This window comes from Arachis ipaensis, chromosome B7, assembly GCF_059453495.1.
Source record: "Arachis ipaensis isolate K30076 ecotype BB chromosome B7, ASM5945349v1, whole genome shotgun sequence".
NCBI classification, from domain to species: Eukaryota; Viridiplantae; Streptophyta; class Magnoliopsida; order Fabales; family Fabaceae; genus Arachis; species Arachis ipaensis.
In genome coordinates, this window is record NC_142442.1 from 133,109,140 (window position 1) to 133,136,078 (window position 26,939).

At 33.3% G+C, this 26,939-nt stretch overlaps 4 protein-coding genes and 1 pseudogene across 4 annotated transcripts; 4 read left to right on the plus strand and 1 right to left on the minus strand.

Moving 5' to 3' along the window:
• Nucleotides 1-3,266: 3,266 nt before the first annotated feature.
• Nucleotides 3,267-5,524, plus strand: LOC107607753 (stearoyl-[acyl-carrier-protein] 9-desaturase 6, chloroplastic-like). The gene is made up of 3 exons (XM_016309660.3): nucleotides 3,267-3,560; nucleotides 4,084-4,377; nucleotides 4,955-5,524. The coding sequence occupies exons 1-3, from the start codon at nucleotides 3,279-3,281 to the stop codon at nucleotides 5,522-5,524; spliced, it is 1,146 nt and encodes a 381-aa protein (XP_016165146.1). The 5' UTR covers nucleotides 3,267-3,278.
• Nucleotides 5,525-13,191: 7,667 nt separating this feature from the next.
• LOC148554198 (uncharacterized) lies at nucleotides 13,192-14,629 on the plus strand. The gene is made up of 2 exons (XM_088495033.1): nucleotides 13,192-14,022; nucleotides 14,150-14,629. The coding sequence occupies exons 1-2, from the start codon at nucleotides 13,192-13,194 to the stop codon at nucleotides 14,627-14,629; spliced, it is 1,311 nt and encodes a 436-aa protein (XP_088351159.1).
• Nucleotides 14,630-15,927: 1,298 nt separating this feature from the next.
• On the plus strand, nucleotides 15,928-16,845 carry LOC107607754 (protein TRACHEARY ELEMENT DIFFERENTIATION-RELATED 7A-like). Its single transcript, XM_016309661.2, has one exon. It carries the CDS (start codon nucleotides 16,100-16,102, stop codon nucleotides 16,673-16,675), a length of 576 nt encoding a protein of 191 aa, XP_016165147.1. The 5' UTR covers nucleotides 15,928-16,099; the 3' UTR covers nucleotides 16,676-16,845.
• Nucleotides 16,846-16,960: 115 nt separating this feature from the next.
• LOC107605969 (alcohol dehydrogenase 1) lies at nucleotides 16,961-19,763 on the minus strand. The gene is made up of 10 exons (XM_016307929.3): nucleotides 19,373-19,763; nucleotides 19,109-19,245; nucleotides 18,877-18,923; nucleotides 18,384-18,709; nucleotides 18,205-18,287; nucleotides 18,027-18,102; nucleotides 17,836-17,897; nucleotides 17,660-17,755; nucleotides 17,395-17,556; nucleotides 16,961-17,291 (listed from the first exon to the last, which is right to left on the minus strand). The coding sequence occupies exons 1-10, from the start codon at nucleotides 19,407-19,409 to the stop codon at nucleotides 17,175-17,177; spliced, it is 1,143 nt and encodes a 380-aa protein (XP_016163415.1). The 5' UTR covers nucleotides 19,410-19,763; the 3' UTR covers nucleotides 16,961-17,174.
• Nucleotides 19,764-24,949: 5,186 nt separating this feature from the next.
• On the plus strand, nucleotides 24,950-26,471 carry LOC107607755 (cytochrome P450 77A3-like; annotated as a pseudogene).
• The last annotated feature ends 468 nt before the right edge of the window (nucleotides 26,472-26,939 follow it).

Below are 26,939 nucleotides of genomic sequence, written 5' to 3' on the forward strand. Positions count from 1 at the left end.
AAATGTAACAACCTCCGACTTAACTTTCATATTCTAAAAAAAAAATTGAAAAACATATCAATGGAAAGAAAGGCAAAGTAGAGAATTAAAATCATTACCATTATTTCTATTATTGGTTCATTGCATATTATAAGAAAACAACGTCAAAAGAAATAAAATAGAACACTGAAAAAGAGCAAAGAGAAAATAATATACAGAAAAATAATTATTGATAATTGTTGTCAAGTGATACAAAATAAGCGTTATATATAAAGATTCCAACAACATTAGCAAAAATACAAAGATCACTTTATTCATATTATGATCTCAAATGCTTTTGTAAAGAAAAAATTGTGACAATTTAAAGAAAAAGTTCATATGAATAAACTACTAAATAATTTAATAGACCCAAAATACTGTATGTAGAAACAACAACAGCAATCATGGTAATTTTAAAAGAAGTTGGTTTCTCAATTGTCCATAGACAAATCAAGTTCAATGAATTGTACAATTTGTGTTTTAAATTGGTTAATCTCTATATGGATCATTATTAAACTAATTAACTAAAAGAATCAAATCAATCCAGGAATTAGCCCATGCCATGCATGGGAATGTAAAAAATAATTGGATACAGGAATAAATAATGTTTTTGCAATTTTAAGAGTATGATTGCTAAGTAGAAAATGTCTTAATTATTTTGTTTTACAATTATATGACTTAATTGAATAATCGCATGCTTTAAAAATAAGAATCAATGTTGATTATGTTATTTGCTTACCAAATTTGAACAAATAAAATTGTTGATATTCGTAAAATATTGATGGAAAGGTGGGTATTTAAATATACATGCACATAAAAAAAAAACTATGATAGAATGCATAATATAATCATGTGAAAGGAAAATGAGACAAAAATAACTTGTATTTATATTGCAAATATATAAGTTATATCAATAAATAAAGAATAAAAAAACCAATAAATATGTATATATAAATTGTTAGTTAGTTACAAAATTGCATTAGATTATTGCTCCCTCACTACAAAATCACAGGTTTCTTTCCAGCAATGAATTCATTTAGTTCATGATTACAGTAAATACTGCTCATAATATCACAGATAACTCAATAAATAGACTTTCTACTTTTCAAAATAGCTACCAATTCAGACAAACTAATATTTAAATACATTAGAAGTAGTCACTAATTAAAAAAGAAATCAAGTTTTCCTGCAAGTGTTAAAAAGTAAGTTTTTCCAATATCTCTAGAATTTAGAAGGAGGGTCATCCTGATATTTTTTCACCAGAAAAAAATGTGTAGATCAAATTAAAATATCAATTTTCAGAAATAAAAATTACCCTTCAAAAATTAAAGGATAAATTGTCCTCATTATACACATCAAATGTAACTGAAAATAAAAGAGGATCAATTTATTATCTTGATGGTTCTATTATTCCACTGACATCTTTAAGAATCTGAATTTCTCTCTTGAAAGGTGTAAGGTGAAACAATCTCAAGATGCTTTGTAGTTTAAATGGATGCAAGGTAAAACATTCAGTCTTCTACAATAATTGAGAAAAATACTAAAGTATTAAGAATTCACATAGACAACAAAATACATTTTTAAATTCAGTTTTAAGATCTTCCTTTCAATGTTGGAGTCTCGATATCTCAGCTGTTAATTTCCTAAAAAAAGCAATGAAAAAAGAAAATCAGCAGTCCCTCAATTACCAATGAATGCTCGAATATTGTCAAAAGCGACGTTGAATGGGTTCGTGTCTTCATTATACACGTCAAATGTAACTGAAAATAAAAGACGATCAATTTATTACCCTGATGGTTTTATTATTCCACTAACATCTTTGAGAATCTGAATTTCTCTCTTGGAGGGTGCAAGGTGAAACAATCTTAGAACATATATAACTTGTCATCGCAAAAGCATTACGAATTCGTGATTGAAGCAGATTCCCTACAAAATTTTGTGCCTCCGCCAGATAGTGGGGGTGTATCTCAAGAAAGTGAACGGAGGAGACCAATAAGAATTAAATAAGAAGAAAATAAGTAAACGGAGGAAAAAAAATTATGGAGAGAATCCCTTTTTTAATTTTGACGAGGAAGAGAAAAAATTGAAAAACAAAGAATATAGAAATCCTCTTTTTTTAATTTTGAATTTGAATTCAAAATTACAAAAATTAAAATGTTAGTGCGAACATGTAAAGCAAGGTTAAAAATAGGAAAAAAAAAACTTGACACAAGTCATGAGATGTAAAGTGTAATGAAAATGGTTTCATATAAAAGTGGTATGGTAATGAGGATCATGATGAGTGAAGAGTGAAAACATTGATATTTTGATAGAAACTCATAATAAACATGAGGAATGTCACGTTAGAATTCTAGTACACGAATAACCTTCTTTTCAAGGTATGTTATAGGATATAGTTATTATTTTTATTATTACATTTAAATTATAATATATTTAATTTATTATATATTTTTATATTTTAGTCATGTATTGTTGTTGTTGTTATTTCATAAGCATTTTGAATATAAAATGAGATTTATTTATTTATTTATTTATTTATTTATTTTACTAGCTTAAAGTTATTTTTGTCTTTTAATATAAAATTTTAAAATTTTGATGTTTAAAAATCAAATAATTTGATCCAATCCGAACCGTAATAATTTGGATCGAATTTGATCTAAAAATAAAATCAAATTGATTCAATACAAACTACAATAAATTATATATTTTGAATCGAATTGATTTTTTTTAAATTGTTTCAAACCGTACTATAAATTATTTTTATTAATGCGATGTTACGTAATTGAATGTACATATCATATTGTTTCCACTAACAGTGCATTAAATTTAATTCTTAAAGTAAATTAAACTTAGTATATATTTTAAACTTTTCAAAAATTATCAAAAGAATGTATACATATACATATATATATAAAAAATTATTTTTAAAAATAAAAATAATAATAAAATAATAATTATAATTATAATGTTATATTTTTGAAATTATTTTTTATAATTATAAAAAAATTATAAAAAATTATTTTAATATAAATAATCATAAAAAATTATAAAAAAAAATCATTTTAGTTTTAGATTTAATTTTTTTATCCTATGTGAATATTTTTTTTATAAATCAAACTCATATGACTCTTGGCCATAAAAACTAATGCTATCATAGAAAATTAATGCTATCATAGAACTTCCTATATATATATATATATTACCCTCATATATATATGACGACAACACTATTGCAAGTAATGTTGATGTTGACACCCAAGATGGTATCACTTACATGGAACCATAATGGTTTTCATCACAGACAACCCAAAGTCTCCAAGCCACATGCACGTAAATCTACACTTCCAATAAATGCACCTTCTTCAACACTAAGAACTCCTAAAACATACTCACTGCCACCAGAGAAGATTGAAGTTTTCAAGTCACTTGAGGGTTGGGCTTCACAGTGCATCTTGCCACTTGTGAAGCCCGTTGAGCAAAGCTGGCAGCCCGTTGATTTTTTACCGGACTCGTCCCTGCCGGTGGAGGACTTCAACAATAAGGTGAGATCGCAATTTCGTATTCATGGTATCTATATATGGCATCATGTATGGTTGGATATTATCTATGTTTCGTCGCTAAACTATTATTTAATGTCGTTTTGTTAGGGAATTAATTTTCTTTTTTAACCTATAATCAAACAATTAATAAATTAGTGAACAAATAAAAGTAAAGGGTTTGAGTTATTATTGACTAACTGTTGACTAAAAATAACAACTAGTTATGTTATTCCTGTAACATTACTCTTTCAATCTTTTCCTGTATATAATCAAATGACACTAGTATAATGTTTTAAAAAAATCAGCAGATAGATTAGAAGCTTATATGTTTAATTATTTCTAGAAAATTTCATGCCTGTCTAAAATGGTTTGTTATAATACTTTTTATATACTTAAAAACCAACTTAATATATTTGTAAGTTTATATATATATATATATATACACACACACACTTAAATTGACACGGTATGTTGATCTTATTTAATACTAACTCATGATATATATTGACTAAACAAAAATGCTTAGGTGAGGGACCTAAGAGATCGGACAGCTGAACTTCCAGACGATTATTTAGTGGTTTTGGTGGGTGATATGATCACGGAGGAAGCTTTGCCCACTTATCAAACAAGGTTGAACCAGCTCCATGGCGTTGCGGATAAGACGGGCTCATGCACAAGCCCGTGGGCAGTGTGGTCTCGGGCTTGGGCCGCAGAAGAGAATAGGCATGGAGACTTGCTTCAAACTTATTTGTACCTTTCAGGTCGAGTTGATATGCGTATGATTGACCGGACCATCCATTACTTGATTGCAGCTGGCATGGTGAGACGCATTTTCTTCCTGCTATTTAATAGGTTTTTTTTTTCGAAGATTTATATATGTGGGTCCAATGATAATACTAATTGTCTTGTTTACCAGTTTGATTACCAATTTGAATTTCAGAACTTTAGTTAAAAGAAGACTAATGAATTCTTCTTTGATACTAAATAATTCCCCACCTTACCTTTGGTGATGAGATGTTAATGGAATATGTTCAAATTTGTCTTCTCCAAAGTTTTGGTGTTTAATCTTTTTCATTTAAAAATAAAGTTTTACAAATGCAACTATTTTTATTGTAAAAATTGTTCTTTTTTAGCCGCTTAATTAGCTAGCGCACACTCATTACATTATCATCTTAAAACTTTCGATGATACTACGTGATTAAGATATTTTGATAATTCAATGCAATTAAATTAGTATAATACCTTAAGAATTAATAACTAAAAATTTAAATTAAAGAAAAAGAAAAAAAATACAAGAACAAAAAAAATTAATTACAAAAATAACTTTTTCATCTAACATTTTTCTAAAATTTTTACATTACTACAAAACTAATCTGAAATTTATTATTTTGGTGTAGCAATGGAATATAGACAAGAATCCATATATGGGATTTGTGTACACATCATTTCAAGAACGAGCTACTTTTATTTCACACGGCAACACGGCTCGGCTTGCTAAGAAAAACGGTGATTCAGTGCTTGCGCGAATATGTGGCACCATTGCTGCAGATGAAAAGCGTCACGAGAATGCATACGTAAAGATCGTTGAGAAGCTTCTAGAAGTGGATCCTACAGAGACAATGGTAGCAATATCAAACATGATGCGCAAGGGAATCACAATGCCAGCACACTTGATGCAGGATGGGAAGGATCCACACCTCTTTGATCACTTCTCTGCAGTGGCACAACGACTTGGTGTCTACACAGCCGCTGATTATGCTGACATTTTGGAGTTTTTGATCCAACGGTGGAAATTAGAGAAGATACAGGATTTAACGACTGAAGGAAGACGTGCACAGGATTTTGTGTGTGGTCTAGCACCCAGGATTAGAAGGTTGCAAGAACGAGCTGATGAAAGAGCGCGTAAAACAGAGCCACATAGTGTCAAATTTAGTTGGATTTTCAATAAGGAAGTGTCATTGATATAAAAGAAGTAAATTCATCACTCATTCCTATTAGTAGACAAAACACTTATAATCAAACCAACTTAGTTTGGTCACGTCATTAGTTCCTAGTCCATTTAAATAAGTGTCCGAATTTGAATATTATCTAATAGATTAACAATAGATCATTAAATGAACCGTGGGGAGCTCTCGATAACTGGGGAGAATTCAGGGAGGAATCAAGTGAGAGAACATAAGATGAGAAGACACCACATCCAACTCAAAACCTTAAGGTGTCAAGTTAAATGGGTCTCTCATCTTATAAACTCCTCACTCTTCCATGCTTTCTTTGATGTGGGATTAACTTCAACACTCCTCACACTTGCAACACTAACAATCTCCCCATCAAGTGTGAGCCTCCACATCAAGCATCAACTCCCCCTCTTTCTAGCTCCTCCACCACCACGAGTATTCGTCCATCACACCGCCGCAAAACACCGCGGGACACGCCGCCCGAACCACCTTTGCCGGGAAGACTTTCGATGCTTCACCTTGAATACCCCTTAAAACCAGACCGATTAAACCATCGGCTCTGATACCACTTGTTGGGAAAATCACAACAAAAGGTTCAAACAAGAACCTGTCTAATAGCGGAAGCACCAAAAATAATTTTCCCACAACCTGTGCAATTAAATGGGCAATGCCAAAGATACTCCAAGCAAGTTTACCAAGTCAATGTGATCAAAGTTGGCTTGCTCTTTTCCCCCAAAACCTTCTTCTCTTCGACGCCGAAAAACCCTTGCTTCCTTGCTTTCAATTTCAAAAAAAAGCTTCACTCTCTCACCCGTGGCTTATGCCACTTTCTCTTTTTATTTCTTTTTTTTTTTGTTTTAATATGTGTGGGTCCCACTTGAGGTTGGGGACCCACCAACAAATCTCCCCCTCACCAACTCAAGTGGGGATAGGCTGCTCCACCAAGCCCGCCTTCTCTTTGCAGGAATCAAACTTCACTGCAGGTAAACTCTTAGTCATCATATCTGAACCATTATCATCAGTATGGATCTTCTCAAGTGCATATGACTTCATCTCAAGCGCTTGACGTATCCAATGATACCTCACCTCTATGTGCTTCGATCTGGAATGAAACGTCGGATTCTTGCTGAGATGGATAGCACTCTGACTATCACAAAACAACACAAACTTCTCTTGATTGATGCCTAACTCTTGTAGAAATTTCTTCATCCACAAGAGTTCCTTAGAAGCTTCAACAACAGCAATGTATTCTGCCTCTGTAGTAGACAAAGCAACACATTTCTGAAGTCGAGATTACCACGACACAGCCTCCCCTGCAAAAGTCATCATATAACCAGAAGTAGACTTCCTCGAATCAAGATCCCCAGCCATATCTGTATCTGTGTAACCATCCAACACAGGTTGGTCACTTCCAAAGCATAAACAAACTCTGGAGGTACCATTAAGGTATCTGAGAATCCACTTCACTGCTTGCCAGTGTTCCTTGCCAGGATTAGAGAGAAACCGACTAACAACTCCAACGGCATGAGCAATATCCGGCCTGGTGCAAACCATAGCATACATCAAACTGCCAACTGCATATGCATATGGAATCTTCTTCATTTCCGCTTTCTTTTTCTCACTTGTAGGACATTGTTGCGAACTCAGCTTGAAATGACTAGCAAGTGGAGTACTAACAGGTTTGGAATTACTCATGCTAAACCTCTCTAAAACCTTCTCAATGTACTTCTGATGCGACAACCACAGTTTCCCATTCTTCCTGTCACGAGTGATACTCATGCTAAGGATTTTCTTTGCAGAACCCAAATCCTTCATAGCAAAGGATTTGTTCAAGTCTTTCTTAAGACTTTCAATCTTCTTAGTGTCATGACCAACAATCAAAATGTCATCAACATAAAGCAAGAGAGTTATAAAATCACCATCAGAGAATTTCTTAACATATACACAATGATCAGAAGAAGTCTTACTATACCCATGACCTTCCATGAAGGAATCAAACTTCGTGTACCACTGCCTTGGCGCTTGCTTCAACCCATATAAGCTCTTCTTCAACTTGCATACAAGATGCTCCTTTCCTTTAACCTCGAAACCCTCTGGTTGCTCCATATAGATTTCTTTATCTATGTCACCGTGAAGGAATGCAGTCTTCACATCAAGCTGCTTAACCTCTAAATTCAAGCTAGCCGCCAATCCAAGCACAACTCGAATAGAGGGCATCTTCACAACTGGAGAGAAAATCTCCTCAAAATCAATACCTTTCTTTTGCTCAAAACCTTTCACAACCAATCGAGCTTTGTACCGTGGTCGTGAGACATTTTCATCCGCTTTCAACTTGAACACCCATTTATTCTTGAATGCTCTCTTACCCTTCGGCAACTTCACCAATTCAAAAGTATGATTCTCATGCAAGGATTTCATTTCTTCTTGCATGGCCTTCAACCAATCTTCTTTATGCTCATCAGACATAGCTTCCTGGTAGCTCTCTGGCTCCCCAGTCTCAGTGTTCATCACATACTCATGAGGAGAGTATTTCTGAGAAGGATGACGCTCTCTAGTAGATCTTCTCAATTCAGGCTCAACTGGTGATTCAGGTGGAACTTCAACAGCTGGCACCTCAGGTTGAGGTGTAGGTTCATCATGCAAATCATCACCATCATTACCAACTTGTACATCTTCCCCATCAACAGGAGGTCTAGTGGAAGGACCAGGTTCATCATCAACAGAACGTCTAACAGTTACTGTTGGCTTATATGTCTTCTCAAGATCTTCAATAGTTTGGTCTTCAAGAAAAATCACATCTCGGCTTCTAATTATCTTCTTGCTCACCGGATCCCATAATCTGTAACCAAAGTCTTCGTGACCATAACCCATGAAGATACACTGCTTTGACTTTCCATCAAGTTTAGACCTTTCATCTCTTGGAATGTGAACAAAAGCCCTGCAGCCGAACACTCTCAAGTGACTATAAGAGACATCTTTCCCTCTCCAAACTTTCTCTGGAACATCACCATTAAGTGGAACAGAAGGAGAAAGGTTGATCAAGTCTACTGCAGTCCTCATTGCTTCACCCCAAAAGGATTTAGGCAACTTTGCATGAGAGAGCATACACCTGACTCTATCATTGATAGTGCGATTCATTCTCTCAGCAACTCCATTATGTTGAGGAGTCTTAGGAACCGTCTTCTCAAGCTTGATTCCATGTCCTTTACAATACTCTTCAAACGGACCCCTGTATTCACCACCATTATCTGCTCGAACACATTTCAATTTCCTTCCTGTTTCTCTTTCAACACTTGCATGAAAGTGTTTGAAGATTCCGAGCACCTGGTCTTTAGATTTCAAAACAAAAGCCCACACTTTTCGAGAATAATCATCAATAAAAGTAATAAAATATGATGCACCACCTAGTGTCTTAGCATCCATAGTGCAAACATCAGTGTGAACTAAATCTAGAACATGTGATCTCCTATGAGGTCCAGAATTATGAAATGATACTCTAGCATGCTTTCCAACAAAACAATGAGTGCAAGTATTTAAATTTGTACCTTTCACTGGAAGTGAGTGCTTCTTGGCCAAGACGCTTAGTCCTTTCTCGCTCAAGTGACCAAGACGTATGTGCTACAAATCAGAAGAGGAATCATCAGCTACATTCACATCTTCTTTGCACAACTTTGCTTGCAACCGGTAGAGAGTAGTGAGGCTATTGTCTTCTCTAGCAACAATGAGAGCTCCTTTGGTAATCTTGCATTTTCCACTACCAAAGGAAGTGCAATACCCTTCTTGATCCAATGCTTTCACTGAAATGAGATTGAACCGCATATCTGGCGCATGCCTAATATTCTTCAACTGCAACTTGCATCCCATATTAGTTTCAAGCCACATATCACCCATACCAATGATATCACACACTCCTTTATCTCCTAATTTGATCTTGCCAAAATTTCCAGCAGTATAGGAAGTGAAAAATTCACGCCTCGGAGTGACATGACATGAGGCACCAGAGTCCATAATCCAAGTGGAATCATCACAGACAAGATTCACATAATTTTCATCATATGTGATAAGAACATCTTCATAAACAATAGCAGCAGTCTCTTTATCACTATCTTTACCTTTGTCTTCGTTTCTTTCCCTTGATTGTTCTCTTTTCAAGAACCTACAATACCTCTTGATATGCCCCGGCTTACCACAATGGTGACAAATGAACTCTTTTCTTGGCTTGTACTTTCCTCTTGACTTGCTTCGACTCTCTGACCTGTCAGAACTGTGAGGTTTTCTACTTTGACTTCTCTCCCGTGACTCTGAAACAAGTGCTTCTGATTGGGAGGAGGCATTAGTCAAACCTCGCTCTCTTCTTCTGCCTTCTTCATTCAACATGCTCTCTTTAACCATTGCTAACGTCAACTTTCCTTTTGGAGCTGAGTTAGTCAGTGTCACAACCAGAACTTCCCAACTATCAGGCAAAGAGCTCAACAACAACAAGGCTTGCAACTCATCATTCAAAGTGATTTCATTATTTGTCAGTTGGTTCACCGTCTCCTGAAAAATGCTCAAGTACTCCGGCATTGATTTACCTTCAACATACTTCATATTGACAAGCTTCCTAATCAAGAATGCTTTGTTTTGCACATTCTTCCTCTCATATAACTCTTTCAATTTCTTCCACATCTTCTCAGCATTCGTTTCGGTGTCAACATGTGGATACACACTAAGATCAAGCCATTGCCTAATCAAAGCAATTGCCTTCCGATTCAGCTTCTTCCATTCAGCATCGGATTTGGTACTTTTGGATTTATCCCCTTCCACAGGATCATACAAGTCCTTGCTATACAACATATCTTCCATGAGGGTCTTCCAAATTGAATAATTTTGAGAATTCAATTTGACCATATTCGGTCCATGAGTATTTTCCTCCATTTAATCAGCACAGAGATAAACAACCAAAGTTCTAGATACCACTTTGTTGGGCCAACCGTGGGGAGCTCTCGACAACCGGGGAGAATTCAGAGAGGAATCAAGTGAGAGAACATAAGATGAGAAGACACCACATCCAACTCAAAACCTTAAGGTGTCAAGTTAATGGGTCTCTCATCTTATAAACTCCTCACTCTTCCATGCTTTCTTTGATGTGGGACTAACTTCAACACTCCTCACACTTGCAACACTAACACTTGTTGGTATTATAAGTATAGAAAACTATATTTTTATTTCTTCTTTCTGTGTTTATCTTGTTATTCCTTCTTTCTTTTGTATGTTGTTAGAGAGATTATCTCCTCAAATATTTATTTTTAGATTTTTCTAATGTTCTTTTTTCTACAACTTTTTTTGTAAACTCTATCGGAATTAGGTCTTCCATTTGTGTATACTTATTTCTCCTTATCATTTTGTGAGGTGTATGTTCTTGGTGGAATGATATTAGTATTGATGACGTTGATTGTTAAAATATTTTTTACAAAAATATTAATAATGTATACATTTTTCTAAAAACAAACACGATAAATTAAATAATTTTCAATAATTGAAATCTTTTGTTATTATTTAGTAGGGTTAATACTCAAATTTGTCCCCGAAAGATTACGCGATCTTCATTTTCGTCTCCGAATAATTTTTTTAATCAAATTAGTCCCTGAAAGATAAAAAAATAAGTCAAATTAGTCCTTCTGTCAGTTGGACGATGACGTGACATGCCACATGTCACTTGACATGTAAAAAAGATTTTTATAGTCAAAATAGTCCTTGAAAGTCCAGATGGTAATCATTTTCATCCCTCAAATTTTAAAAGTTAGTCAAACTAGTTCTTATATAATTTTTTTATTTTTTTTCATAATATTAAATTTGAAATATTTTTTGATACTACTAATTTTAATAGAAATGTAATTGACAAACAAAACATTAGTGATTGTATCTTTTCTTCTTAAAAATTTTTTCAATAAAATTATCTCTCTTCCTTAATTCTTCTCAAAATCTCTCTTATTCTTTTCTATTCTAAAACATTTTTCTTACATTATTACATTTTGTTGGAATATATATATATACTCAAAATTGAAATGTATGTATTTATTAACCTAAACAAAGTTATATACTCGAAATCAAAATTTATGTATGTTAAGCTAAACAAAGTTATACCACTATTTTTTTTTACTATATTTTTTTTCCATTACGGTATTACTTAGATATAGGATGTAATGGTAGTGATACTTAGAGTCAAAATTCAAGAAGATCCACAAATTTTGACTCTAAGTATTACTATCATTACATTCTATACGTAAGTAATACCGTAATAGAAAAAAAAAAGATGTAGTAGAAAAAAAATAGTGGTATAACTTTGTTTAGCTTAACATACATAAATTTTTATTTTGAGTATATAACTTTATTTAGGTTAATAAATACATACATTTCAATTTTGAGTATATATATATATATATTTTCCAGCGAAATGTATATAAGAAAAATGTTTTAGAATAGAAAAGAATAAGAGAGATTTTGAGAAGAATTAAAGGAGAGAGATAATTTTATTGAAAAAAATTTTTAAGAAGAAAAGATACAATTACTAATGTTTTGTTTGTCAATTATATTTCTATTAAAATTAGTAGTATCAAAAAATATTTCAAATTTAATATTATAAAAAAAATTAAAAAAAAAATTATATAAGGACTAGTTTGACTAATTTTTAAAAATTGAGGGATGAAAATGACTTACGTCTGAACTTTTAAGGACTATTTTGACTATAAAAATCTTTTTTACATGTCAAGTGACACGTGGCATGTCACGTGTATGCCACGTGTCACTGACCTGTCACGTGGCATTTAACGTGTCACGTCATCGTCCAACTGACAGAAGGACTAATTTGACTTATTTTTTATTTTTTAGGGACTAATTCAGGGGCGCAGGTACGTATAAATAAAGGGGGGCAATGGCCCCCCAAAATTTTAGTTTTTATTCAAAAAAAAAAATTAGTCTGATCCCCCTTTTTGTTATTTCCCAGCCCTCCCTCTCTTTTTGTTCTATCTTTTCCAACCCCCTCCCCCTCTCACTTTTAATTCCTACAAAACCCAGCCCAATAGCCCATTCCCTATCCCTTTTTCTATTTCCCAATCCCTATCCCTTTTTTATTTCCCAACGTATAATCACTAATCAGTTCCCCAATCCCCTTTTTTATTTTTCTACATACAACCGGTCTCTTCCTCTCCCTCTCTTTCCGCCTTGGCTTTCAAAAAATTTAGGTAACAACTTTTTCTATTCTTCTTTTTCTTTATCTCTTTAATCTTCTTATCTTTTATAATTTTACCTTTTTTACTCTTATTTTTTTTTGTTTTTTGCATATTAAAAAAAAGAGAGTAGTTTAACAAGTGATTTTTCACTCATCTTTCTCAAAAAAAGTTCTATTTTTATTCTTTTTTATATATTTAGTTATTTACTTAATTAGTTAATTTATTATTATTTGTTAATTAAGTTTATGTTATTATATGTTAGTTTGTATATTTAGTTTTTTTATTAGTTAACTATTTAATTACAATTTTATATTATTTATACTAGGATGTTAGTATTATTGTTCTGAATTTTAATATTTTATTTTAAATTGAAATATAATTTTTATATTTTATAAAGATTTAGACTGTAATTTATACTTTTTGCTAAATATATTTTAAATTATAGGAACTTATTTGGCCATTTGAATTATGAGTAAGTTCAAAATCATTGATACATTTTTTAAAAGAAAAGATCAAGAGAATGAAGATGCTTCTACTATTACTACTCTAATACTTGAGGGGTCATCAAATTTCATTACTTCAAGTTCTTCATTGAATAGCTCAAAGCGTCCACGACTTCTTCCAAATCAACTGGATGTTTTTCGTTTGGAAAGAGATCCTGGAATGCGACTAATGATTTGGAAGTTTTCTCCAAATAAAAGAGATGAAATCCGTCGGGCTTATATTAAAGTTGGGCCAAATCAGCCAATTCTTGATAATTATCCATTTTCTGGTGATAAAAGTCATCGTCGCTTTCAAGCTTCATGGTTTAAATTGTTCCCATCTTGGTTAGAATATTCTATAGAAGATGATGCTATATATTGTTTTCCGTGCTTTCTTTTTGCTAAGGAACCTTCAATCAATACAGGTTCAAATACTTTTATTGAGAATGGTTTCAGGAATTGGAAGAAAGTAAATAGTGAAAAAGAATGTGCTCTTTTGAATCACATTGGCAAAGGTCCTAACTCATTCCATCATAAGGCGCTGAAATCATGTGATGATTTGATGAAACAATCACAACATATTGACAGACTTCTTCATAAGCAAACATCAGAAGAGATTGAAAAGAATCGAATTCGACTAGGAGCATCTATAGATTGCATTAGATGGTTGACATTTCAAGGTTGTGCATACAGAGGACATGATGAAAGCCAAAGTTCAAGCAATAGAGGTAACTTTTTGGAAATGTTAAAATTTTTGGGATCTTACAATGAAAGAGTGAAACAGAATATTTTGAAAGCCAAAGTTCAAGCAACAGAGGTAACTTTTTGTTCTCAATAATATCATTGAAGACGGGACAACTTATGCACAAAGAGGTGATGCTTATGGTGTTAGTAAAATATTATTGTCATTTGAATTTGTTTTCACTTTGCACTTGATGAAAGAGATTATGGGAATCACTAATGTTCTTTGCCAAGCACTGCAACAACAATCTCAAGATATTCTTAATGCAATGCATATTGTTTCTACATCAAAGTTACTTCTTCAACAATTAAGAGATGGTGGATGGTGCAATTTTCTTGCAAATGTTAAAGATTTTTGTGAAAAACATGAAATTGAAGTCCCTAATATGAGTGCACAATATATTTTTGGAAGAGGTCGATCTCGTCAACCAAGTGTGACAGTTGAGCATCATTATCGAATAGATGTATTCTTGGCAACAATTGACTCTCAAATACAAGAGTTGAATAGTAGATTTAATGAGCAAACAATAGAGCTTTTGACTTTGAGTTGTGCTTTGGATCCTAAGGACAATTTCAAATCATTCAATATTGAAGAAATCAGCAAGTTAGCAGAAAAGTTTTATCCCCTTGACTTTCCTTCTAATGAGCTAAATATTTTGAAATCTCAGTTGCAACATTATTAGCATGATATACCAAATCATTTGAAAGGCATTGGTACACTTTCTGAATTGTGCAACAAGTTGCAAGAAACGGGAAAATCAAGAACTTATCACATGGTTGATAGATTAATACGCCTTATTTTGACTCTACCAGTGTCTACAGCAACAACATAAAGAGCTTTTTCAGCAATGAAAATTGTTAAGACAAGACTCCGAAGTAAGATGGCTGATGAATTTCTTGCAGACAATTTGGTCATCTATATAGAAAAAGAATTAGCAGCTATTTTTGACACAAATTCAATTATAGATGATTTTGAAAATAGAAAAAAACGTCGAATAGCCTTTTCATGATACAAAACTGTAAGTAGTAATTTTTATATATTATTGTCTTATTTTGATTGAGATTATATATTTATTTTTTTTTAATTTTATCAATAGAAATAGTAATATAAAATATAACACCGCCCCCTTAAATAGTTAGCCTAGCTCCGCCCCTGGACTAATTTGATTAAAAAAATTATTTGGAGACGAAAATGAAGATCGCGTAATCTTTCGAGGATGAATTTGAGTATTCACCTTTATTTAGTATTGCGACTCGGCTTCAATTTTTTTATTGGTAAAATGTCTTTGTGATCATATAATTTTGATACCCGTCTTTGATGTTAAAATCATTTAATTTGATTTTAAATATAAGCGTTAGATTACAAAGATTTTGTAATTGTGGCGGTGTTCGAGTGTTAGTGCCATCTTGAAGGGTTATCGAATATGTATCGGAATCAAATTCTTTTGATTTTATGTCTGTAGAATTGATTATGGTGACTTATTTGAGTTATTTCACAAAAATTTTATTTTAGTTAAGTGATTCTCATAAAGTATTACTACTGTTACTATATGTCAAAATATTAAAGAATGAAACCTGAACTGCCTCTATTACTTCATTTTTATACTCTAATCTAGAAACTCTGTTAGTCTCATCAGTCATTATTATCAACTAGAATAAAGTCAGACAAAATGAAGTCTATCAGATTTTATGCAATTTGTTGGATTATAAATTGATCCCGTTCAATATATCTTGTTTTCTTCAAAGGGTAAAGCAAAATGTACAATAAGATAATAAGTCAGTCATAAATCTAGAAATGTTCTGAATTCAAGTGTTTTACACACATTTCAAATACCAAATATTGCACATATCAAAAGGTGGCATGAATATGTCTTCTGAGAAATGATGATTTTCTTGTAAACGAGTTACAGAAAAATGTTTCTTACACGTCTTGGCCAATACATAAAAAACAGAGAAGAATGTGGAGAAGCAAAACAAGCTAAGGAACTAGTCACAAGTGTTTTTCACTGCAACCAATCCTTTCAGAATGAGATCCAAATTATTATTGTAATGCATCCGTACCCCAAAGTTCTTGCTATATAAATTCAATTAAGCCATAACATCAGAAAACAACATAAGATCAGATAAAAACACTGAAAAATATTCATCAATTGATGGCATCTACTCAGCCAAATATTCATTTCAACTTCCCTCAGTTCCCTCCTCCACCACCATCCCACCCTTTCAACTATCCGCCACCGCCGCCACCGCCGCCACCGCCGCCACCACCACCACCCTCACATTGTTTCACTCCTCCACCACCACACACGCCCCCACCACCATCACCGCACCACCCTGTGCATCCACCACCATACCCAGTTCCAACACCACCCTCTCCAGATAACCACCATCCAACTATCATAGTGATTGTGTTTGTATCCTTTGGAGGCCTTTTGTTCCTTTCAGTGCTGGCTTTTGCTCTGTTTTGCATGATCAAGAAGATGAAGAAGAAGAAACAAGAAACTGATATCATCCATTTTGATGAGCACAGGCATGTCACTGAAGCCATTGTGCCTGGCCCTTGTGGTGAGCAAGTGGTGGTGCTATCAGTTGAAGATGATGTCCACATTGACGAAGAAATCATCAAGAATGAGGAATTTGGTCATGCTTTGCATGCAAAACAATCATCAACTACCAATGAAGGCATTGATCCTAGAAGCCCTGATCATGATCATCAGCAAAAAGCTTGAAAATAAAAGACTTGATTGAAAGATTTGTGTGTTATTGATCTTAATCTTTTACACTTAAAAGCTGTTCTTTTTTTTCTTCTTTCAATGATATCCTCCTTGTAAAAATTGATGAATTCTCAACATGTTGAAGATGTATTATGTATATACTCCTATGTTGATAAGACCATAAACGGTTGCATTTTATCACACATCAACATTAACATGCCAATTTGGGAACTAAGAATTCAGACATGCAACTATACCACTGAGATAAAAGAAATGCTAAAAATGTCACAAGAACAAGAATTTGACAACGATATTTTTATTTATCAGAAACAGAAACTACACAATGGCAGTAGGAAAAGGCCTATCATCCATTCTCTACATTCAAAATCAAACTCCACAAACTCGATAACTTTTAAAAGGGATTACATAAGATGTTTATTTTTTGTTTTTTTCTTTTTCTTTTTCTCTGAAAGAGAACTGTCCCCTATCAGGGACAATTTCCTCACTGTTGAGCTTATTCGTCCATCCGAATGATGCACCTGATGGACTCTCCTTTCAGCATCAAATCAAAAGCCTTGTTAATCTCTGAGAACGGAACAGTGTGAGTGATGAATTTCTCAAGTTCCAACTCCTGAATTATAACCAATGAAGAGATCCATTAGCAACATGAATAAAAACATATCAACTTGTTAAGACTACAATGAAGAGTTTAGTATAAAAATTAAAAAGCTTACCCCTCTCATGTACTTCTCCACAACATTAGGAAGATCGGTTCGGGGTTTGTAGTTACCATAGAAGGTACCCTTGAGAGTCCTCTCATTCAAGAAGTTCGTAGGATGAGTTTTGAAAGCATCGTCTTTGCTTGGCACACCAACAAGAACAGCAACACCCCAACCCTGAAGAGGGAAGAAAATATTTAAGTTTCAGTATTAGTAAATAACATATCATAACAACATTATAGCAACAAATTAAAAAAAGAACCAGTTCTGATTCAATTACATCGTGGACACATTCAAATGCTGAGATCATAGCTTGGATGCTGCCAGTACATTCAACAGAACGATCCACGCCTCCATTGGTCATTTCAGCAATTACCTGTTGAGCAACATTAACATCTTAGTCTTTCTTCCATGAAAGTATAAATAATTATGGAGAAAAACTTAGAATGAACTAACCTCTTGTACAGGTTTGTTATGATCTTTTGGGTTCACAAATTCATTAACCCCAAACTTCTTAGCTGCCAACAATAGTAAAATGAGAAAATAGCATTAGTAAGTGAATACAATTTGTAGTTTTGGGAAACTTGCTCAATTTATTCTATGCTTAATCATCTATCACATTTGAATCAGAGAGAATGGCATTATACCTAATTCGAATCGGCTGGAAACTAAATCAACCCCAATGATTCTTGATGCACCAGAAATCCTTGCCCCTTCAGCAGCCTAAAATTTGGATTGAAAAAAGAACAAGAGTCACTACTCACTAATGCCTTTGATCCATAGCTAAAAAAACTGCAATGCAAAGAAAACTAGAGGGCAACATACAGCAAGACCAACAGCTCCGAGTCCAAAAACAGCAACAGAAGAACCAGGTTTTGGTTTTGCAACATTGATAGTGGCACCAAGACCTACAAAACATGAAAATGAAACTGAATTGTCAGAGAATAGAATCACCAACAAACAAAATGTGAGGAAATATACTAATCTAGGATGATGTTGCAAACCTGTGCAGATTCCACAGCTGAGAACACAAACTTTGTCAAGTGGTGCTTCAGGGTTGATCTTTGCAACACATCCAGCATGAACCACAGTGTATTCACTGAATGTGGAGGTCCCAACAAAGTGGTAAATTGGTTTTCCCTTAATGGAGAATCTTGATTCTTGATCATGGATCATGACACCCCTGTCAGTGTTGATCCTGAGAAGGTCACACATGTTGCTCTCCTCTGACTTGCAGTGAGGGCATTCGCCACACTCTCCGGTGAACACAGGGAGGGCATGGTCACCTGGTTTCAGATGAGTCACTCCCTCTCCTACACTCTCCACAATCCTGCACCGTTACCAATATCATTGTTCTTTAACTTTCTTAATCTTGTTTGATATAATGAATGAACCAATGTACATGGTAAAGAATCACAGAACTTAATACAAAGAAGTTTATGCTGAGGGATTCATTTCTTGTGACACAGTTTAGAAAACAGATGAGAATAGACATACCCTCCAGCTTCATGACCAAATATCCGAGGAAATAATGGAGTCTGGCCCTGAAATTGGGAAAAGAGATAGAAACATATTAAACTCTTGTGATGCATAAAATAATCATATCATCATAGCTATAATAATAATAATAACAAAGAAAAAAAATTGAGAAATGAAGAAACAATCATAAAGTAATCCCTATTCCCTAATCAACTTGTGATCAAGCTACATCACTATATAAATTTCAAACCTTGGCTTCCCAGAAGTAAACATCGGTGTGGCAAAGTGAGGTGTAGAGAATCTTCAAACGGACTTCACCGGCCTTAGGTGGCGCAACCTCCACTTCTTCAATCACCAATGGCTTCCCTGCCTCCCATGCAACCGCAGCTAAAAAAAGCACAACCACATTCCAATCAAGTCCATTTAGTTTTTGAAAACTCGATTAAGAGTAAAAATAAGAGGATTAGCTTAGATTAAATTAGATCTATTGATGATACATTAGACGATGACTAACCTCGGCACTTGATGATTTGACCAGCAGTGTTAGACATGATTAATCACAGAAAGAACAGAGACAAAATTCAATTCAGTAGTGAGAGAGAAAATTTGATCGATGAGTTGAAATGGAAAACACTGGTTGGGTTATATAGTAAGGGGTTAAGATTCTTTAAACCACTAGTAAGTAAACACCGCTGGTTTTGTTTACAAGCGGCGCCTTCTGGTTCAACGCACACAACACAAAGACACGTAACTCTGTTGCTGGTTTCTCTCTTTTTCCTTTCTCTTGTTTTCTCTCTACATTCCTTGCCCTATCATCATCAATTATTCAACTTACTTTCTTTTTCTGATTTAAATAAAGTCTTTTTTTTTTTTTTTGGTTTGACTAACAAAATATAAAGTGCATTGTATCGTTATCGTACCAAGTTGTTTGTATTAAATGTTTAGGGAACAGCCCCGTTAAAACGATGTGCCACGACAATACATACATAGAAATAGGGCCTAGAAATAGAATCTCGAACAAACTAGGACTACACCAACACCATCCGCGTGTAACATTTTTTGCTTTTAATTTCTTAATAAGTAATTTTAAAAGATTTGTTAACAAAATTCGTTTACATATTTTATCCAATATATGGTAAAATCCGGGTCTTTGGTCGTATCTACGACCTTGTGTCATCCTTTTATTAACTTTCGTTTCTTAAATTTTGAAATAGGGTTATTAATTAGTAATAGGATAAGATTAAATTAGAGTAAAATGACAATTAAATTTTGGAGAATTTTAATTTTGGACTAAAGTTTGGGTTTGAGAAGTTTTAAAAGTTTTTTTTGTTTGAACTTTTAATTTATGAAAGGGTAAAGTATTAAATTGGTCCCTAGGTTTGGGCGTAATTTTGTTTTGATCCTTAAGATTTAAAGTGTTCTATTTGAATCCAAAAAATTTCATTTAGCATCAATTTAGTCCCACAATGAGGTCAAAATTAAATAATTAACAAAATGTCCTCCATAACAACAGTACAAGAACAAAATCGATAATCTGGAGAACAAGTACAAGCTCCAGAGACATAAAATCAAGCATTGATACATCAATACATTTATTAATTATTTTTTTATAATATAAATAAAATATTTTCTATAAAACTAAAGAAAATGATAAATAAATGTATTGATGCATCAATGGTTGATTTTGTGCCTCTGGAGCTTGTACTTGTTCTCCAGATTATCGATTTTGTTCTTGAACTGTTGTTATGTAGGACATTTTATTAATTATTTAATTTTGACCTCACTGTGGGACTAAATTGATGCTAAATGAAACTTTTTTGGATTCAAATAGAACACTTTAAACCTTAAGGATCAAAACAGAATTATGAAAAGTAATAGTATTAATGTCTAGTGCAATTTTTAAAATCAAATTGTAAATTTCTAAGAAGCTATTTAAGTACTTATAGAGAAGTTAAAAAAATGACTTCTCTTATAATAAAAATTTTTTTATTATTTTTTTTAAAATAAGCATTTTTAGAACTAAAATACTAAATACAAAATAACTTATTTATAAGCTACTTTTAATATAAACATGTATTGTTTAGGCCACGAATTTCTTACTCCTAATGTTAGGTATGAGTATCATTAACCACCATTAAAATATTTACAAAATAAATCCCATTTTTTATTTTTGAAAGAATTGATAATTAAACATTTGGCTCTCTAGTTTTTATGTTTTATGCATTCCTCCTATTTCCTTTAATCAGAGTTTTAAAGAGAAGAGTTCATAGCTTTGCTAGGGCTTTTGCCCCACTCTCTCCTCTCCATCAACATTGTTCATTCCTTGTTCCTCCCCTTCCGCGGTAGCTCGCTCTCTGTTCCCTTCTCTACGCCGTGGTTATTCTCTGATCTTCTCCATCCACACGGTTGCTCGTTCTCCCCTGCACCGTGCTTGTTCTCTGATTCTCGACGCCGCAACATGCTGCCGCCGCCGCCATCACCACACTCAGGTTAACCATATTGGCACAGTGACGAAATCTATTCAAGCTGCACTTGATTCAAAGGCAGTAGGCTGGGTTGTCATGGTTAGGCATCGGAGTGATGAGACTGAAGATAATTTTATTGCTGACAGGTTCTATTTCTTTAATATATTTGTTTGGGTACTTAATATTTTGCTATTGTAAACTGTACCATGTTATGGCTTGTGTTGATGATCCAAACTTTTGTCATCTAGATTAAGACAGGTGCTCCTTGCTGAAGTGAGCGATTGGCAAAGTATAATCAAGTAATTAGTATTTTGTGCTAATTTTCTCCTCTTTACTTCAAGATTTTAGCATAGACCATAGGCTATAGCATTAGTATTTTAAAATAACTCAGAAATTCTTAGGACTAAACTATCATAACTTGTTTTATTCAAATTTCACTATATACTCTTCTTTGACTCTGAGGCTGACTATTTTTATCTTGAACCGCCATAGAAAAGATTAGTTTAACTAAAGAAATTGAACATCATTATGCCGACTCAGAATAAATAACTAATGTGCAATAATTCTGTTTTAGTTCTTGGTTTTGAAACTTGAATTTTGTTAGAAAATAGAAAACCATCGTTATCCTTGAAAAAAAATTGATTGCTTCTTTAAATTCACTTGTTATATAGTATATGTGTGTGATCATTAGTTATTGTTTAATGGAATGATCTAAAAAACTTTTTTCTTCAAATAATTGTTCTTTTCAACTTCTTCACATTGAAGAGGAACTTGAAAGCGTGCGATATGCTAGTGAAGCCTTCAAATCACCTTAGAGTGAATAAGTGCTGATCTCAAATATGTATCTTGAAATATTATTTCTGCAAGAGTCATTATCATCATCGATTAAGTTAGAAAAACAAATATGACCAAGGTAAATCCAGAATTTTGAGAGCTGCAATTGATGGGTTTAGCCTTCAAATGTGTGTTAGTTTTAAACTGAAATAATTACTCCAGGAATAAGAAACTTGAGCTTGGTGAAGCTTCAATTGTAATGTGAAGATATAGCTTAATGTAACTTCATGCAGGGACTATAGGTGTAACTTTCAAATAAATCTTGGTGATGAGTTAATTCGAATGTGTGTTGTTTTAGATGAACGTAAACCACTTTAGCGAATTGAGTAACTTAAATTCAAAGCCACCATTGTTCCATTTTAAGCAAAGCCATATTATTCACCCTTTTTAGGGTATTGAAATTGTTCACCAAGTTAATACACTATAAATTATTTTTTTAATTGTGTTTTTGGAGGAGAGGGGGACTCATTCTAAAATTTTAAATGTCACACAAATTAGTTCCTTCGTAGCATTTTGAAACAATTTTAGTATAAATTGATCTTTAATATAATTATTTATAAATGGATAAAAATTGTTTATTGTGAAGATACAAATATAAGGTCAAAATGTCTAAAATAGGGATTAACTTAGGAGTGGATATATCGAGTAATCCAGATAATTTTTTCCATAGCCTTTGACAAATACTAATAGCAGATATTGCAAAATGATAAGAAAGTATTTCCATTTCATTGATACTACAATCCACCATATGCACTATACAAGGAATATTACGAAAATAGATTTGCTTATAAAAGCATGAAGACTATCACAAATTTTATGTATCAAAATCTTATGTTCCAAATATGCTTCCAGCAAAAGGAGGCATAAATCAACCTTAACCTGTCATGCGTTGTAAACAAATTTAGATCCTCTTTGTTCTCCAGCAGGTGCAAAATAGGAGATGAATAATTTATAGGTATTAACATCATCATTCGCCATTCACAACAGGAAGCATATAATCACTTTTAAATCTGATCAACAGACCTAAAGCTAGATAGCCGGACCAGTGTACTCTTCCAGGCACATATAAAGATCTACAGGCATTCCTATCTCTACAAGCCAAGCATATTCCTCCTCTTCATTGTCACATATTTTAGGGCCATTTTATATTGCTGTAGTGAAACAAGCATTAAAAACAAAATATAACTGAGATGCTGATCAGATAATGCTTCTCCCTTCTTTTAAGTGATTTGCAAGTTTTGAAAAGGATAATAATTTTCTAAGAGAAAAAAAACTAAAAATATAACTAAACTTATAAATCCACAATTAGAGGCTTCAAAACTCAAGAAAGGGAACAAATTGAATTTATAGAACTTCTAAGATCATTCCTACTACCGAGTACCAATGCTATATCTTATGGTGCATGGAATATAAGTGATAGTTCAAAGAGTTACTTACATAATGTTAAATATGGATAATCATGATAATAAGTACACTTCTTTCCTTCATCTTCTCTATAAAGAGGTGAAAGAATGTCTAGCACAGCATAAGGTGTTATTGCTGTGAAATAGTGCAGATTTTCACCATGCTTTGGATATAAAACTAATGTTTTGTACGGTGCAGTCATGACCTTATCAACAGCTAATTTAGCTCGTCTAACTACAACAAAGAAAAATTATAACAAAATTATTTTAAAACATGGATGTAGAATAGCAAATTTTACAAGCCACTAAATATGATCATATTGTTTAATAATATTGATAAAAAAATCTCCTGAATGAGACATACAATTATGTAATTTTAAGTCCTCAACAGTAGTACCAATTAGCCATAGAAAATTCTATAGAAAATGATTAAGTACCAACAATTTTTATTCAAAACTCTTACTAATAAGTTTTTTAATGGCCGTGTAATGCAATGTTGTTGAAACTGGCGTCCTTCTATGACCACCTAGCACTTTTACGCAACTTTCAATTTCACAATCAATTACCTTTACTATGTGTTCATTTCTGTGCATGGCAAACAAACAAATTCAATCACAACAGAAATCTTAAATTCAATTTGATAAAGCTTTAATTTCAACTGTCTTAATTTTTTTTAGAGCAGCAATTGATATAAGATTCAACAGAGTCATAAGGGTGCACTTGATATATTCACAAAAGTAGCTAATTATGAGATTAAATTCTTTTGATACTTTTTTTTAATGTTATATTCACAAAACAAAACCACTCATATAAGAGTACCATTTTCTTGACATTAAGAATCAATTTTACTGGAAAGATAAAGTACTAAAATCTAAGTTAACATTATAGCTTTTAACATTGTAATGTACTACTAGTATAATTGAATCAAATATTGATGACGGGTTTTCACTTTTCATTTTTCAGTTACATATGATAAAGCATGATAATTCATTTAGGATTTATGATTTGTTAGTTTATCATCTTCATCATACATGTATACAATATATACAAAGTTACATCAAAACTAGAAGATATTGATTTTGGCTTGTATGTAATTCTAAGGATAAATTATATAAGAGTAAACTACCATTTGTACCCACGAAAGTTGAAAACGCTGACATATCTATCCATAGAAAAAAGAAATTACCATTTGTACCCATAAAAAATTATTTTTACAGGCAAAATTATCCAAACACTAAAAAATTATCTAAAATTCCTAAATTACCCTCATCTTCACCACCACACCACCTCCTTCACCCAATCACCTTTCTAACTCTAACCCTCTTCACCCAGCCACCACCCCTCTTTCCCTTTCTAATCTCCAATCCTACATTGATGAGATATCCTACCAGGACTATCTTCAGCTCTAACAAGTTCACCGTTAACGCCGCCGTTTACGGACCGGTTTGGAAGTCTCTGCGGCGAAACATGGTTCAGAACATGCTGAGCTCCACCAGGCTGAGGGATTTCTATACCGTGAGGGACAATGCCATGGAGAAGCTCATCAACCGCCTCAGAACTGAAGCAGAGAACAACAATGGTGTTGTCTTTGTCCGCAAAGATGCGAGGTTCGCGACGTTCTGTATCCTCGTTGCAATGTGTTTTGGCCTCGACATGGAAGAACACAAGGTGGAGAAAATAGATCAAGTGATGAAGAACATTCTCATAACTCTGAATCCAAGACTCGATGATTAACTTCCGATCCTGAGTCTTTTCTTCTCGAAACAGAGGAAAAGAGTGTTACAAGTTCGAAAGGAATAGGTGAATTTCATTGTACCGTTGATTGAACAGAGAAGAAAAGCTATAGAGAATCCAGGCTCCAACGAAATCGCAACAACGTTCTCATACCTTGACACATTGTTCGATCTGAAGGTTGAAGGGAGGAAATCTGGTCCTTTAAATGATGAATTGGTTTCCCTCTGCTCAAAGTTCCTGAACGGGGGAATGGACACGACGGCGACGGCGGTGGAATGGGGGATAGCGCAGCTGATTGCGAATCCGGAAGTCCAAGAAAAGCTTTACAGAGAGATAAAGGAATGTGTTGGGTGGTGGGATTTGAGATTAGAAAGAGAAAGAGGGGTGGTGACTGGGTGAAGAGGGTTAGGGTTAGAAAAGAGGGGTGGTGGCTGGGTGAAGAGGATTAGGGTTAGAAAGGTGATTAGGTGAAGGAGGTGGTGTGGTGGTGAAGATGAGGGTAATTTAGGGATTTTAGGTAATTTTTTAGTGTTTTGATAATTTTGCCTATAAAAATAATTTTTTATGGGTACAAATGGTAATTTCTTTTTTTTATGGGTAGATATGTCAGCGTTTTTAACTTTCGTGGGTACAAATAGTAGTTTACTCATTATATAAATAAATTAATCTAACTCTAGTATTACCTAATTATTCTAAATGAGAAATTTGATTACATTTTTGTTCTTTTTAAATTTATAAAAATTGTTGTAGTCAGTAATGATTTCAATTTTATATAACTCTCTGAACCTTGCTAAATTGTGACAACTTGGCATAATTTGTGTCTTTGCTACTGTTTCTTGTAAATTGTTACTATGCCAAGCACAATTTTATTCCGAAAAGTGTCTCTTAGTAAATTTTAATTACAAATAAGCAAGTCTTTTGCACCAAGTGAAGACAATAACATGAATAGAATGCAGTATCTTAAAAGTTATCATCAGAAAAAAAATAAATCCAGAAATAAACTTAACCTTACATAGTTGCATTTCCAATTCCTTTACACGAGCAGCAAGTTGTTTCTTTTCAAGCTCTTGTGTCCGACCAATGGATACAAGGCGAGCACCAACCTCCTAATGCAAAAATATTAATTAGTAGCATTAAGCAGACAATAACTCATCAAAATACCAAACTTCAATTATAAATTAGATACTGAAATCATAAAAGCACTTCAAGTATTGCTACATACATAGCTCCTTTTAAGTGCAGTTCCTAGGCATCAATAGCATTGCTCATGAGCTTTTCGAAAATTTCCTGTGAATAGAATTTTGTCATTCATGAATAGATTAAATCTACGGCATAATTAAGTTAGAGTAGAACACCTATTTAATATTTAAAAGATTAGAACCCTTATAAATTAGCTCCAAAAGCTATTATATTCTCATATGCTATCTGAATGATCAATATACCAGTGTGGCCTAACTCATACTGCAGAAAAACAAGAGTTATTGACCAAACAGCAGAACACGACTAACCAATATATAGATACAGAGAATTTTCTCAATTCATGGACTTATATTGTCCTTTGACCAATAAATGACAAAGAACTATGCAAAACCTCTAAGTGGAACCTAAGCAATACAAGCATGGTAAAATGAAAAAAGGAGATTAG